At 34.7% G+C, this 15,080-nt stretch overlaps 1 protein-coding gene across 3 annotated transcripts in view; it reads left to right on the forward strand.

Annotated features, from left to right (window-relative positions):
• LOC138696290 (lysosomal dipeptide transporter MFSD1-like) overlaps positions 1-15,080 on the forward strand; it is a 46,978-nt gene that overhangs the window by 4,004 nt on the left and 27,894 nt on the right. For 2 of the 3 annotated variants that reach the window (XM_069821035.1, XM_069821037.1), the window contains exons 2-3: positions 1,807-1,957; positions 10,664-10,789. In XM_069821035.1, the coding sequence (XP_069677136.1) occupies positions 1,807-1,957; positions 10,664-10,789 (277 nt within the window). The remainder of the gene's footprint in view (positions 1-1,806; positions 1,958-10,663; positions 10,790-15,080) is intronic. The other variant, XM_069821036.1, reaches the window with a different exon arrangement.

The raw sequence follows: 15,080 nt of genomic DNA on the forward strand, positions 1-15,080 counted from the left end.
GGTGATGTTACCACTTGGTACTTGTGTAAATGGTGTTTATAAAAACTTATGGTAAATTTGTATGTGAAAAATTGGGACTAACGGAGATTCGAACCTACTACAACCAATGCTATCTGGTTCAGACCCATGCTACAATGACTCATACTTTAATCCGACATATTATGTAGCTTTCTCATTCATCTTCGTATCAAATTTTGTAACCCATTTTGATAGATTTAGTATTTATCAATTTCATTGCTATTTCACTCTTCAGAGGCTCTGATGAGGCTAGAATCAACTCTTTGTTTTATTTTAGAACATATTTTAGAACAAAATACAGCACATTTACATGGTTTAATTGTGTTATCTTGTGAACTGGAGCTTCAAGGAGACGGGCATGCGCACTGTTCTGTTTCTGGAATTTAGACATTTGTTGCCAGCCCATTCCTTTTTAGCGTTATTGTATAATTATATACTAGGTGAGTAAAGTATGGTTCCTATTTTTAACTTAGGGAGAAACTCTATATAGAAAAACAATTCAAAATGTTCCTCTTTCTTCCCCCCCCCCTTTTTCCCCCCACCCGTTGTAATTTCTGAATAGCCTGTAGTTTTAGAGTCTTCCTAAATTAAAAATAGGAAAGTTACAAGCAGTGTCCCATAGTTTTTACTTAAAACCTTGAAAACATGTGTCTATGAATGCAGGTAGTGTAGACCTAATTGGTTGGTGACAGGTCACACATACAAGAGGAAGTTATTTTATTCTTATAAAACTTAAATTTTTACCTTTTCCATTACCTTAAACACAAATAAAAATAATTCATCGTAATATATTTACAGTATTACAGAAAAGCAGTCGTAACAACATAAAACAAGAACGAAATAAACCTGTATAGCCTATCAGAATAGACTTTCCATAAAGAAACAATTTTTACAAAAATCACATAAAGTTAGCATACCATCGCTATGCCTCCAAAATCTGCCATGTGCATTTAAACAGATTTTTTAGAGAAAAGAGGAAACATTATCACTTTAAATTTCCTTCATTTTTAAAGCTGCTTTCAGTATAATTTCATCATTTTTCATGAAAAGATTGAAATTACACTGAAAATGGCTTTGAAAATCAAGGGAATTAAAAAGTGCTAATGCTTTATCTCTCTCCTAAAAATATGTTTAAATGTACATAGCGGATTTTGGAGGCACAGCGACAATATGACAAAAGGTCATTTATTCTAACAATGGAAAAGAGATGATTGTGTAAGTCACTGGTATTTCTTTGAATATCGACAAAGAGTGCAGTAGAGACCATAAAATTATGGTTGGTGGTTTTTGATGCCAAATACTTGACCATTCTTAGTGTTGGTTGGTGTTTAATGCTGAGCACTTGACAACTACATCATAGGCTCAACTAACCTTAGCCTTTGTACACATTTTCAGTTTGTGTTTCTTGCATCTGTAGGTCAACAGATATCACCACAGTTACTGCAGAAGGTTGTGAACGAGCGAGATTTACATTCAGCATTTTCCACTTCTTTTTATCAGAAATCTCCACAATCATTATCATGGAGAAATACGTATGTTACCAGGAGTTGAAAACAGACTATTGGAAAACCTGGACATAGAATTTTGCATAATAGGCCTAGGTTTTTTTATTTATTTTAATGTATTCTATTGCCCCCTTTTATTTGCACAGTTATATATCACTTTCATTGTGCTTATTTATTCAGTTTCTCCATGCAGTATGCTTATACTACATAGAACAGCAAACTTTATCCGAAATTTTACCACCCTTTAAAATTCATCAATCCATGAATATTGTAACTTGTGCAGGGTCGTACTTCTGCTATGACAATCCGGGTGCACTGCAGGACAACTTCATCAGTGACATGGGCCTCACGACTTCCGAGTTCGTGTATCTATATTCTTGGTACTCCTGGCCCAACGTCATCCTTTGTTTTGTGGGTGGCTTCCTCATTGACAGGTAATGTGTTGCACATTTTCTTAAACTGCATTGTTGCAGATTTTTATATCACTGTTACTGTTTGTGACGTATATGTGGATCGTTTTTACGTTTTAGTTTTCTCGTTAAATACGAAGTACTGTACAAACAGAAAATATTGTATAGCTATAAAAATCAATTTCCATGTTTTGTTGGAAAAACAAATTTTCAGCATCACTATTACCGAAACATTGGTTTCTTGGCATGCTGTGTGTTTTCTCTTAAACTTATGAATAGACTTTGTAAGTATCTATGAGTCAATTCAACTGGAATGATGCATTTAAAGTATAATAATGTTCAATAAGGATTGTCTCTTAAAAAGAATAGTAAGAAAATGGCGAGTTACCCAAAACCGGCCCACCAATTTTTTATTTTGTTTCTTATAGAAGATAAAGGAGTAAATTAAATGATAGCCACCAGCATAGCTCAGTCAGCCAAGGTGCTTGCTTGTCGATCTGCAGTAGCGCTCGAGCGCAGGTTCGATCCACGCTTGGGCTGATTACTTTGTTGAGTTTTTTCCGAAGTTTTCCCCAACCGTAAGGCAAATGTCAAATAATCTATAGCGAATCATCAGCCTCATATCACCAAATACCATCTATCTATTACCACTCCCATCTACACTAAATAACCTAGTAATTGATACAGCATCGTTAAACAGGGTTACCACAGACTTTGACATTCAGGGAAATTAAAATTGGTCAGAAAAAATGAGGGAATTTGTTTTTATAATATCGTGAGTCAGTGAATTTTTGTGAATTTCACAAAGAGTCGGTGAAAAATATAAATATTGGATGATCGTCCCAATGAAAGTTAACTGAGGGACAATACTTTCCTTCTTTAAAACACTATGATCTGAATGTGAGCCTTTCTTAGGAAATATCAAATCTCAAGTCCTTATTTAGTCTCAGACTTACAGAATCTGATCAAGAATGTAATGGACCGATTTGTAAAATGAAATGCAGTGCTCCTTTGTCTTGATTTAAATTATGAAGAAAATCTGCGTGCATTAAGTAATGTTGATATTGGATTTCAAACTAAGAAACTTTTTAGAGAGGTGGTTGCGTCTAAAGCTGAAATACTTCAATTCAGATTGGAATGTCAGCAGATATTAAGAAAAATGATGGGAAAGATACTTGAGCAATGCTCCTTAAAATATAAACCTGTTGAAAGGTTGTCCTCCTTGGACCCAATTATTATTTTCAAACGGCCAAATTAAGGAAAAAGTAAGAATTAACCTTTTGTTAGGTATTCTCTATGATAAAAGCAGAGTTACAGAAGATGTTGCGCAGAAAGCAAAGGCTCAATATTCTTCCATGTGTACCAAAGCACATTGTGTTTTGGAAGAAAAGTTCAAATAGTTCTTTTAATGGAGAAAAAATGGGAGTATAAGGGTACTGTACATCAGTTATTCATAGATTTCAAAAAGGCTTATGACTCGGTTAAGAGGGAAGTATTATATGATATTCTTATTGAATTTGGTATTCCCAAGAAACTAGTTCGATTAATTAAAATGTGTCTCAGTGAAACATACAGCAGAGTCCGTATAGGTCAGTTTCTATCTGATGCTTTTCCAATTCACTGCGGGCTAAAGCAGGGAGATGCACTATCACCTTTACTTTTTAACTTCGCTTTAGAATATGCCATTAGGAAAGTTCAGGATAACAGGCAGGGTTTGGAATTGAACGGGCTACATCAGCTTCTTGTCTATGCAGATGACGTGAATATGTTAGGAGAAAATACACAAACGGTTAGGGAAAACACGGAAATTTTACTTGAAGCAAGTAAAGCGATCGGTTTGGAAGTAAATCCCGAAAAGACAAAGTATATGATTATGTCTCGTGACGGGAATATTGTACGAAATGGAAATATAAATATTGGAGATTTATCCTTCGAAGAGGTGGAAAAATTCAAATATCTTGGAGCAACAGTAACAAATATAAATGACACTCGGGAGGAAATTAAACGCAGAATAAATATGGGAAATGCGTGTTATTATTCGGTTGAGAAGCTCTTATCATCCAGTCTGCTGTCCAAAAATCTGAAAGTTAGAATATATAAAACAGTTATATTACCGGTTCTTCTATATGGCTGTGAAACTTGGACTCTCACTCTGAGAGAGGAACATAGGTTAAGGGTTTTTGAGAATAAGGTGCTTAGGAAAATATTTGGGGCTAAGCGGGATGAAGTTACAGGAGAATGGAGAAAGTTACACAACACAGAACTGCACGCATTGTATTCTTCACCTGACATAATTAGGAACTTGAAATCCAGACGTTTGAGATGGGCAGGGCATGTAGCACGTATGGGCGAATCCAGAAATGCATATAGAGTGTTAGTTGGGAGACCGGAGGGAAAAAGACCTTTAGGGAGGCCGAGACGTAGATGGGAGGATAATATTAAAATGGATTTGAGGGAGGTGGGGTATGATGATAGAGACTGGCTTAATCTTGCACAGGATAGGGACCGATGGCGGGCTTATGTGAGGGCGGCAATGAACCTTCGGGTTCCTTAAAAGCCATTTGTAAGTAAGTAAGTTCTTGGAAAAGTTTCCAGACACATCTCAACGACTTGATGACTTTTTTCCTTCAATTCTTGGCAGTCAAAAATATCAAGAGCTGTGGCACATTGTGAAACTGTGTCTAATATTTCCACATGGTAATGCAACAGTTGAGTGTGATTTCTGAGTTAATAAAAGTCTTTTTGTTGAAAATCTACGTGAAGGAAGTATTGTTTCAGAGAGGAAAGTATATGATGCAATTAGAATGCTATGAATCTATACACAGTAGATGTTGATCATCTTTGAAGGAAAAATGAAAATTATTAGAGAAGCAGTAGGAAGAAGAAGCTATTGCAGCTTATATTAACTCATTGCAAAAGAAAACAACAGACTAGGAAGTGGACAGAGCTAATGCTAAAATTTATAGCTTCTATAATTTTATGTTTTTTTTTTCTCGTCATTACTAATGTTTTTCAAAGCATCTTACAGATTACAGCTTGTATAGTTCATAGTTTTTCCTAATTTAATTTATTATCATTAACAGTATATGTTTTCAATATATCTTCCTGATGATACAATTACATCAACTTTGTTAATTTTTCCTGCAAACAGAAAAGTTTTATTCCGCGTTTTCTATTTAAGTATAAATAAAAACTACAAAAAAAAGTAAAGTCAACATTAAGAATAAAGAAGAGAGCTGGACGGCTATGGAGATGGTGGAAGCCGTTTAATTTTTTTAGTGCAAAAAAGTTGATGTAAGCATATGTGCAGTGGTCAGGGAAATATTAAAAAATTAGTCTGGAAAGTCAGGAAAATTAATTTCCTTATTTCTGTGGGAACTCTGTTAAATAACCAAGTAAACAAAAAGAAATATTGACATTAGGTAGGCCTATATCTCCAAGTTCATTTTTTTTTTTTTGTCAAAGAGATTAATTTTTATTGATATAATTATATTATACCTCAAAACGAAAACTTCTCGAAAGCACATTAGGACTTGTGTACATAATTATAGATTATATATAATTAATTAAAAATGATTTATTTTCATATACAGGAAATCTCTAAAGCAGTGTGGTCCAACTGGTGGCCCACGGGCCTGATTCAGCTCACATTCAGTAATACACTGGCCTCCTGAACACAAGTCACTGGAAACTTGTACAGTTCTTCAAAGACTTGGATACTGTGTATACTGACATTTACCTGTATTCTGAAATATGTCTTAGTGTCTGAAAAAAATTGAACCACTAATTTAATGCTAGTAAGAAGTTACCAAAATTTTTTGCAAGAACATGTAAAAACTGAAACTTTTAATTACAAACAAAAGTTGCGAAACGCTGAATGGATATGTATATTAGCTTTTCTGACTGACCTCACAGAACATTTGAACATTTTTAATTCAAGATTTCAAGGTAAGAAACAGAACATAAGAAAGCTTATGAGTCACATTGTTTTGTTTAGGAAAAGACTAATAATCTTCGAAGAATATGATTCTAAAATGACACGAAGCATTAGTAATGATAGTAATAGTAGTAGTAGTAGTAATAATAATAATAATAATAATAATAATAATAATAATCTTCATCATCATCATCTTTATTAGTCAAAAAATAACATACAGTATATAGATGTCATAGGCTTCGTTCATAGACAAACAAAACAACAAGGATTTTAAATTCGCTCTTTGCTGAAAATGTGGCAGAGGTTCAGAAGGAATTTACTACAAAGTTTTCTGATTTTGACGAATTACAGCCTAGGTTACTTTTGTTTAAGAACTCTACAGAAGCATACCCAATCGATGAGGATCCAGATCTGCAGATGGAACTATGTGACTGTGATTGGTGAATTGTATGTTGTTTCTGATTATGTTTTCTATGTATTTAGTTAGCTTGTATGCTGATTCAGACATGTAATTAACTAAGGATCTGTCTGATATTAGTCTTGTGTATTTTAGGTTGAGCATTCAGTTGTGGAGCTTCTGACTTCATTTGTTTCAAGTATGTTTTTTTTTTAACTTAAAACTGAAAAAAAGTGTAACTCTTGTTTGGTCATTGGTATGATTTGTTATTAACAATACCTTGTTTACTTCAATAAATCCAATTTAAAAAATAGCATAAATTAAAAGTAATTTTTTCATTGAAATAAAACCATTTAAATGAAAAAATCTGATTTAAATAAAAAAATTACTGATTTTGATTTTAATTTAAAAAATAATGATTTTGTTCCACTCTGATGAAAAATAACAAGTCAAATCGCTACAGATTGTCATCAAAGAGATTAATTCAGTTACATATAGCCCCATAATATTTCATTGCCTCCAAATTATAAGGAAACATACGAAAGCATTATGTAGAAGTATTATAACATTTCTAAACTATGGCTGAGTGTAGAATGTATAAGAAGTGAAAGGAAAATTTAGAAACCCCCTATGATTGCGTGTAACGTCCATGTAGAAATTAATGTAAGTGAAATTAGGATAAGTGGGCCTGAATACAATTCGCTGTAAGATTTAAATGTGTAGTGAACAGAATGAAATAAACTATGAATAACAGCCAACCTACGATGATGATGATGATGATGATGATGATGATGATGATGATGATGATGATGATGATGATGCATTAAAATAGAGTAGGTATGGGGTGCAACAGCATTTTGCCATCACAGTTCTGGAAAAATCGTTGTGACATAATAGCGATTTTGTCACAGTTTTATTTTTGTGTTTGGATGATTCTTGGCGATTACGAGTGTTGTAATGCCTTGGCATTCACAGAATCATTCATTAAAGATGATGGCAGGCAATACATATTACATTCCAAGAGTAACATCATCAGTCTTAATGTAGAATTTCATGTTGCTGCAAGTCCCAGCTTGTTTGGGTTTTCCAAATCTCTAATTCGTGGTCATTTTACAAGATTAAGGATTATAACTGTTCTTTGCAAGGGGTGTGTATATCAGAACAAAACCGGAATGAATTTGATGAACTTTACAATTAAAAGACATAATAAGCCTGTAATGTTCCAAACACGAATTTTCGTTTTGAGACCCAAACCATTACTTCTGACTGTCGACCAGTAATATGTTCAGTCTCCTCTGTCACGTATTCCATAACATTCGATTATTTGAGATTTTGTAGAAATTAGTAATGAGTATTAAATTGTTAAATTTCTTCTAAATTAATCTTCTTTAGCTATATAAATTATCAATATATTTAATCAAAACATTTCAATGTTTCTCATCACGAGCCGAGATATGTTCTTCTGCGAATTGAATTGATATACCACTGCTGTGTCTTATATCAACAATAGTGATATGATTAGCGCTGTGAGTATATTAAAAACAAAATACACTCTGACCTGTGTCACCACTATGTGTCCCAAGGATGTATACAAAGGTGAGTCATTATAGCTTCAGTATCAGAGAGTTGCTCTCGTTAACCCCAGACGATTTCTCGGAGCTATGATTTTTTAAATATAGTCATAATCGGAACCAGTGACAAACCTATCAGAGCGACAAAGTGACAGATCTTCAAATCACACTCCATCACTAAAACAGAGTGCACTATTAAGACGATAAGTAAAGAGCTGTTTCAAGCCTCAGGCAATTAACAACAGTTAACTGCTATATTTTACTTAAAAACAAGAGAATATCCCGTTTTCATACATAGTTATTTGCCAAAGGGCAGGTTCTTCACTGTAAACCCAGCATTCTCCAATCTTTCCTCTTTTCCACCTTCCTCTTTGTCTCCACATACGATCCATATATCTGTCATGTCTATTATCTGATATCTTCTGCCTGTTCATCATTCCTTCCAGTGCATCCTTCAGTAGGCAGTTTCTTCTTAGCCTGTGACCCAACAAATTTCTTTTTCTCTTCCTGATCAGTTTCAGTATTCTTTCTTCACCCACTCTTTCTAGCACAGCTTTATTTCTTATTTTGTCTGTCCATTTCATATGCTCCATTTTTCTCCATATTCATATTTCACTTCGTCATAATGTCCATTTTTCTGCTGTGTACAGTGCACACTCCACATAAAGCACTTCACTAGTATCTTCGTTAGTTATTTTTCCTTATAATTTACTTAAAATCAGCTGTATCAAATATTTTCTTTTATACATTTCCACGGAAGTTCTGGGCTATACTAAAATTAATACAAATAATTTAGCACAAACTTATGTGAAACAAGCCATTTAAGAAGCAGAATAAGAGCGACAAAGAAGTTTCTACTGTGGTAGACTTAATAATGACAGTTACATCAGGTTACTGAAAACTGATGGCTGCAAAAGTGTAAGATTGTAAGTCAGAGCCATAGCCTAGTCTTCAGGCGATCTCCCAGTAGAGAAACCAAGATCTGAATAACAGTTTATCATGTGAGTTTATGTATTTAAATTTATCTGACTTTGATGGACAGTCTTTCACTTAAACATTTTCAGATTAAAGAGAACACGAAGAGAAACAGAAGTACTTACAAATTATATGTCCCACAGATGTTCTTTCTTTCCCCAACATATAATGAAGTGGAGCCCCCAGATTCCTTTTGAGAAACTTTCAGTTGTATGAATTATACAGATACATTATTATTATTATTATTATTATTATTATTATTATTATTATTATTATTATTATTATTATTATTATTAGACAGTTGGCTAGCTTAGTTGGCAGAGCAACTGGCTACGGACTGGAAGATCCTGCATTCAATCCCAGGTTATGGCAGTATTTTCCAGTTACCAAACTTTCGGAATGGCCTTGGGATTCACTCAGCCTCCTGTCAAATTTAATACTGAGCCTTTCCGGGGGTAAAAGGCTGTCAGCTTGTGGTACCGACCACACCACCTTATTCTAGTGCCGAGAATATGGAAGCATGAATGTTTCCCTCCATGTTCCCATACTCCCTATGGAGTGCAAGGGGATATCTTTACCTTTTACTGCTGCTGTTGTGCATGCCGGCTCAGCTCCCAGAACAGCCTACCACAGCTCATTTGACTAGGATGGCATGTATACTGTGGGCATTTTCCTACCTTCTTTATTGGCCAGCAGGGAATTATGGGTATGTAAGAGAGGAGGAACCGAGCTCAGCTGGATAGTCGAGTTAGATTGCCATGTGACTCGGAATTCAGGAGGCATATTGTGGAGGTCTATTAGTGTATTGCGATAGATTTAGAAATATGCCTAGCTGCAGTTAGATGTGGGAAACAGTATTTAGACTGTTAAAAATCTGTCTCAGCGTAATTGTGTATTGTGGTTATCTTCGTGGGATAAGAATATGGTTATTGTGAAGGTTGTATTGGTAAATCAATAGTCATTGAGGATTATGACAATATTGTGAAGGATATATTTGGTGAATTAATTATCGGCAGAGATTATATCAGAAGAATATAGTGAGAATTATATAGTTGGTATATTTATGGTTATAGTCATCAGGATTGTATTGTCGAGAATATTTGAGAATCGACGATTGTATGAATATAGTGTTGCATATGGGATTATGCAGAGTACAGATAGAATTGTACGCAGTTTGGGAATAAGCGGAAGTTACGTGCTTATTGTGAGGTATTGTAGAGAAAGTTCTAGATCGCAAGGATGTATCTTATATGTGAACAGTTTGATTAAATGGAAATAGATTAACTAGCTGGTTTCATCATATGGTTATTCTTTCTTCCTCTCATTACTATACGCCACATTTTGTACAGATGTGTGGACAGAGTTTGTTAATGGTCGAAGCTAAATTGTATATACGGCATTGTATAGGAAGTAGCCTGATAGCAATATTGTAAGAAGTGGCGGCTATTAAGAGTATTAGATTCAGTAACTATTATATGTCATCATTATTTTGTTTTTCCATAATGCATCTTTGTTAATTCATCAGAATCAACTCATTGTACCTTGTTATTATATTTGTTATACATTCAGTCAGAATATATACCATATTGTTTGAAGTACTGCATTTATCAATATTGCTTCCACTGTGCTAATCGACCAACCCAGTTCACCTTAATACCTGATTTAGCAGCCGTAAGAAGTAGTAGATGTAGAAATGGTAGCAGATATGATTGTGGTAAATGGTTAATGGTAATGGTAACTACTCCACGTCAACTGCTATTACTTACTTACTTTCTTACTTGCTTGCTCACTCACTCACTCACTCACTCACTACTGAAATAATGTAAATCCTGTTACATTTTCTGTTCCAGAGTGTTTGGCATTCGCCTTGGTACTGTTATATATGCAACACTTGTGGTTATTGGACAGATCGTGTTTGCTCTGGGAGGAGTGTTCAACGCATTCTGGCTCATGGTTGTGGGACGCTTTATCTTTGGGTAAGAAATTCAGTTCCACTGCATTTCACTGAATATTGCTAAGTGGCTGTATGATGTAAGTCGTGACATAGAGAGGTGTAGAAATTTTGTTTCTGAGGAAGTTCCCATATTCTCTTACTGAATTACTGCCCTACATTAAACTTTCCAGTTACTGTCTTACAGAGTGATTCATATGAAACGGGTGGTTTTTAGAATCTTCCTATTTCTGTTTGATAGAAAGTTCGAAAGTGCACCTTCTTTCTAAATGAAAAGTATCTCTGGGGGAATTGCTTACATTCACAGTAGATGTTGAAAATGATCTCCTGCTTCCTGTACACACATCCAACCCATCATTCCATATTTTTCACAGTTCGCTGCAACATTTTTTCATTAATTCCATTGATTTCAGTGATACTTATCTTCAAATCGTCACTTGTTTCTGGCTGATTCTTATAAACTCAGGTTTTAAGATAATCTCACAAGAAATAATCTGGTGATGTTAGGTAATGTGATTTGGGTAACTAAAAATGTTTAGAAATTGCTCTAGCATCAAAGTAACTTGTGGTCATCTGTGAACCACGTGATCTTTAGGATGTCGGGTAACCCCATAATAAAGCCCAGGAACCATGTGCAATAATGAACTCGTTTCTCATGATATGGCTCTCGCAACTCATGAACATTAATTCTGTATGGCTGCATTTTCACTGTCTTTGCCACTCTTAAACAGGTGGACTAGGAGTACCCCACCTCTAGAGACAAACGCCGTAATAATTCCTGAGGAGATTGCTGCAGACAGATTGTAACATCATCTGCTATGTTGGCCAGACGAGATGTGTGATGCTTGCCAGTTTCGTTTATCAAAGATCCTGTTGTTCCAATTCTCTGACTGGCCAATACTGTGTCTCTCCATATTCGTTACTGCACATTGTTCCTGGGTTTAATCATGCTGCTACCTGACATCTTAAACATCACGTGGTTCACAGAAGATCACAAATTACAAATTACTTTGGTGATAGAGTAATTTCTAAAAAATGTGTGGCCACTCAGACCCAGATCACCTCACTTAACGTCACCAGATTATTTCTTGTGAGATTTTCTTAGAAATAGAGTTTATAGGAATCGACCCCAAATAATTGATGATTTAAAGAACAATATAATCACTGAAATCAGTGGCATTAACGAGAAAATGTTGCAGCAAACTGCTAGGAACATGGAGCAACAGGTACGAATGTGTGTACAGGAAGGAGGAGATTATTTTGAACATCTACTGTGAAGGTAAGCAATTCTCCCAGATATACTTTACATTTAGAAATGTAGTGTGCATCTTCGCAGATTCTGTCAGATAATAAGGGAGATTTTAAAAACCACCCATTTTATATGAATCACTCTGTATTTGTTTCTCAAATTTGGTCATGTCACCTCAAGTGTATGAATGATCACTGTAGTCCACACCTGTGGAATAACGGTTAGCGCATCTGGCCACAAAACCAGAGGCCCGGGTTCAAATCCCGGTTGGGGCAAGTTATCTGGTTGAGGTTTTTTCCAGGGTTTTCCCTCAACCCAATATGAGCAAATGCTGGGTAACTATCGGTGCTGGACTTCAGACTCATTTCACCGGCATTATCACCTTCATCTCATTCAGATGCCAAATAACCTAAGATGTTGATACAGCGTCATAAAATAACCTACTAAAAATTATCACTGTATTTCACTTATTCGATGTTTGCAATTGAAGTCCAGCTGGATGTAATGATTTCCTGTCCCTCCCTTAAAAGTTTTCAGCAGTATTTCGTTTAGGAGATAGTTTAAGCTAGGGTCCCATGTTGTAGATTTATAGGAATTATCTCTATCTAAGAGGGCATATTGCATAATTTTTCGTTGAAATTAATTCTGCAAGTTTCCATTTCTAAAATCAAATGCATACAGTGATAAATAACTATAATACCAATTAATTTTAAAGAGGTAATGAAAGTTAAGTTGAAAATCGTTTTTCCTTATTCGAAATATGTTCCTATAGTTTTCATGCAGTGAATGGCATGTGCAGCTGAGCACTGGATAAACTTGTGGTGTCTCTATTTTGGACACCTCTTCCTGCTGTCGTGGATGGATCCGATATTGAAATGCCTTCCTTTCAGCAGCAAGTTTGGTTTTGGGAATAGGAAATAGAGCACCAAATCTGGAGAATTTGGTGGATGAGGAAATCGAAAGATTTGTTTCCTAACCAGAAACTTTTGTACAGCTTCTTCCTTCTGAATTAGAACATTGTCACAGAGCAAAAACCAGATGCCTGGTTCGTTGACACTCAGACCTTTCTGAAGATGCTGTTTCTTCATTTTCCGAGAGCTTTAATACTTCGAGGTTTCATTTCAAAGTGTAACTGTTAAGACCACGTTTTCAGCGCCTGTTATAATTCCAAGAATTTTGTGTTTCTTCGGGAAGATTCTTTGACGCCTTTAGCATATTTACTACAATCATGTCTCTGATATTATGTCGAACTATGAGAAATAAACCATACACAGACATTTCTTTTACCTAAATTTAAAATATTGCATATCTATGGTGTTAAACAGCATGCTCGTATGTCAAAAAAAAAAAAAAGAGAGAGAGAGAGAGATTATACTTTATTTTTATCAAAGAAGTCTTCCCGAACCTCTGCATACACATCTTACGTCAAGCCATGGATACAAACTTCACAAGAAGAGACTTAAATATCCCTTATGTCAGACATTTTTGCATTATCAAGATATGAAATGTTTATCCTCGCTCCTGTAAAATTGAAATTCTTTTTTTAAATACGAGGTTGCTGTTCAATGCCATAGATATGGTTTCCTTATTCATATTGAAATCATATGTAGATATTCTTAAAGTCACACAACATTTAATTTGCATTTTCTCATTCAATTTTTCTGCTTAATGCTTCATTTTATCTTGGCCTTCCTTGAAAGGAGAAAATCAGTGGAAAATTTGTGCATGGAAGAAACATTTTCTCAGATGCACTTTTACTGACTTTTACATAGAACTTGGTTCTTGCTTCATTTCGATTTTGTGATGACAGTTGACATAGCAAATCTTGTCTGTTCAGAAATCTAGGATCAACTGTAAAATAAATTCCATCCTGGAGGTTAAGTCCATGATAGTGTCAAACTTAGTGAACAAATCATATTTTTATTTTATCTTGATCATAAAGTAGGGTCATTGTAGTGGACACAGAACAACTATGGACATGAGACAGAGCTATAAGCACAGTCTAATATATACAGTCGCGCAACTTCAACACTTTTTTTGCCAACATTCGCGACACTAGCGCCCAAGCGGCAGGCAAGGCACTGGTCATAGGGTTGATACAGTCTTATTCAGCCAACACGTGCTTTAAAGGGATGCAAGATGTTATAATAACATTTTAATCTTGCGTCGGAATAAAGGCAATGTGTGCAATGACACAAAATTGCAGTAACAAGTTTAAATCTCCGAATTTGTTGTTCTTCAGATTCCCTAAAGACCAAGAGAAAATCATAACTCAGTCATAACCAATAATCCATATTGTAGGTAGTCTACGTATTGTGTTCTATAAAACATTTATTAGTTATCAGTTACTTATCTGTATGTCAGGAAGGAGAGTGTAAATAAAAACAAAGTGAATACCTGTTACAGTATATTATTTTTTTGCAGAGATCATTATGTGTAAATGTGTAACCATTCCAATTTTGGATAATGTATCTACAGTTTTTGTTTTTAATGCAAGTAATTCCATAATTTTTTTATTCGTGTTTTTTTCTTTATATTTTTCAAAAGTTGAATGTTATATTGCATTCAATTAGGAATAATGGTGTTAATTTTTCAAGAATTCATTGAGTATTGTAATCCTTTTGCAAAGTATTCATTTCTTGAATAAATCCAGACTGTGTCGATAAATTTATGATGTGTTGGTGTAGATTCATGTGGCAGACGTATTAAGTTCTCAAGAAATAAAAGAGCCTTTTTTTAATTTAATATAAAAAGCAATCTTTTCTGTAAGAAAACCTGCATGACTCTTCTTGGTGTTTATTTTACATTTCCAGTGATTATTTGAGCCGTTCAGAGCAGAAGTGGTCTAAGTCAAAATTAGGTAATGAGGTTTAAAGTAAAAATTCTGTAAAATACAGCGCAAAGTAGCAATTAATATATCCTTCGTGCTATTCACTGACTACTAATAGTTTAAATAAATTCAATATTAACTGCTACTTTGCGCTGTAATTTACAGAATCATTACCCATTTTTGACTTACACCACTTCTGCTCTGAAAATAAAATTAGGCCTACATTTTCTGAGTTAA

Source organism: Periplaneta americana, chromosome 3 (assembly GCF_040183065.1).
Source record: "Periplaneta americana isolate PAMFEO1 chromosome 3, P.americana_PAMFEO1_priV1, whole genome shotgun sequence".
Lineage (NCBI taxonomy): Eukaryota > Metazoa > Arthropoda > Insecta > Blattodea > Blattidae > Periplaneta > Periplaneta americana.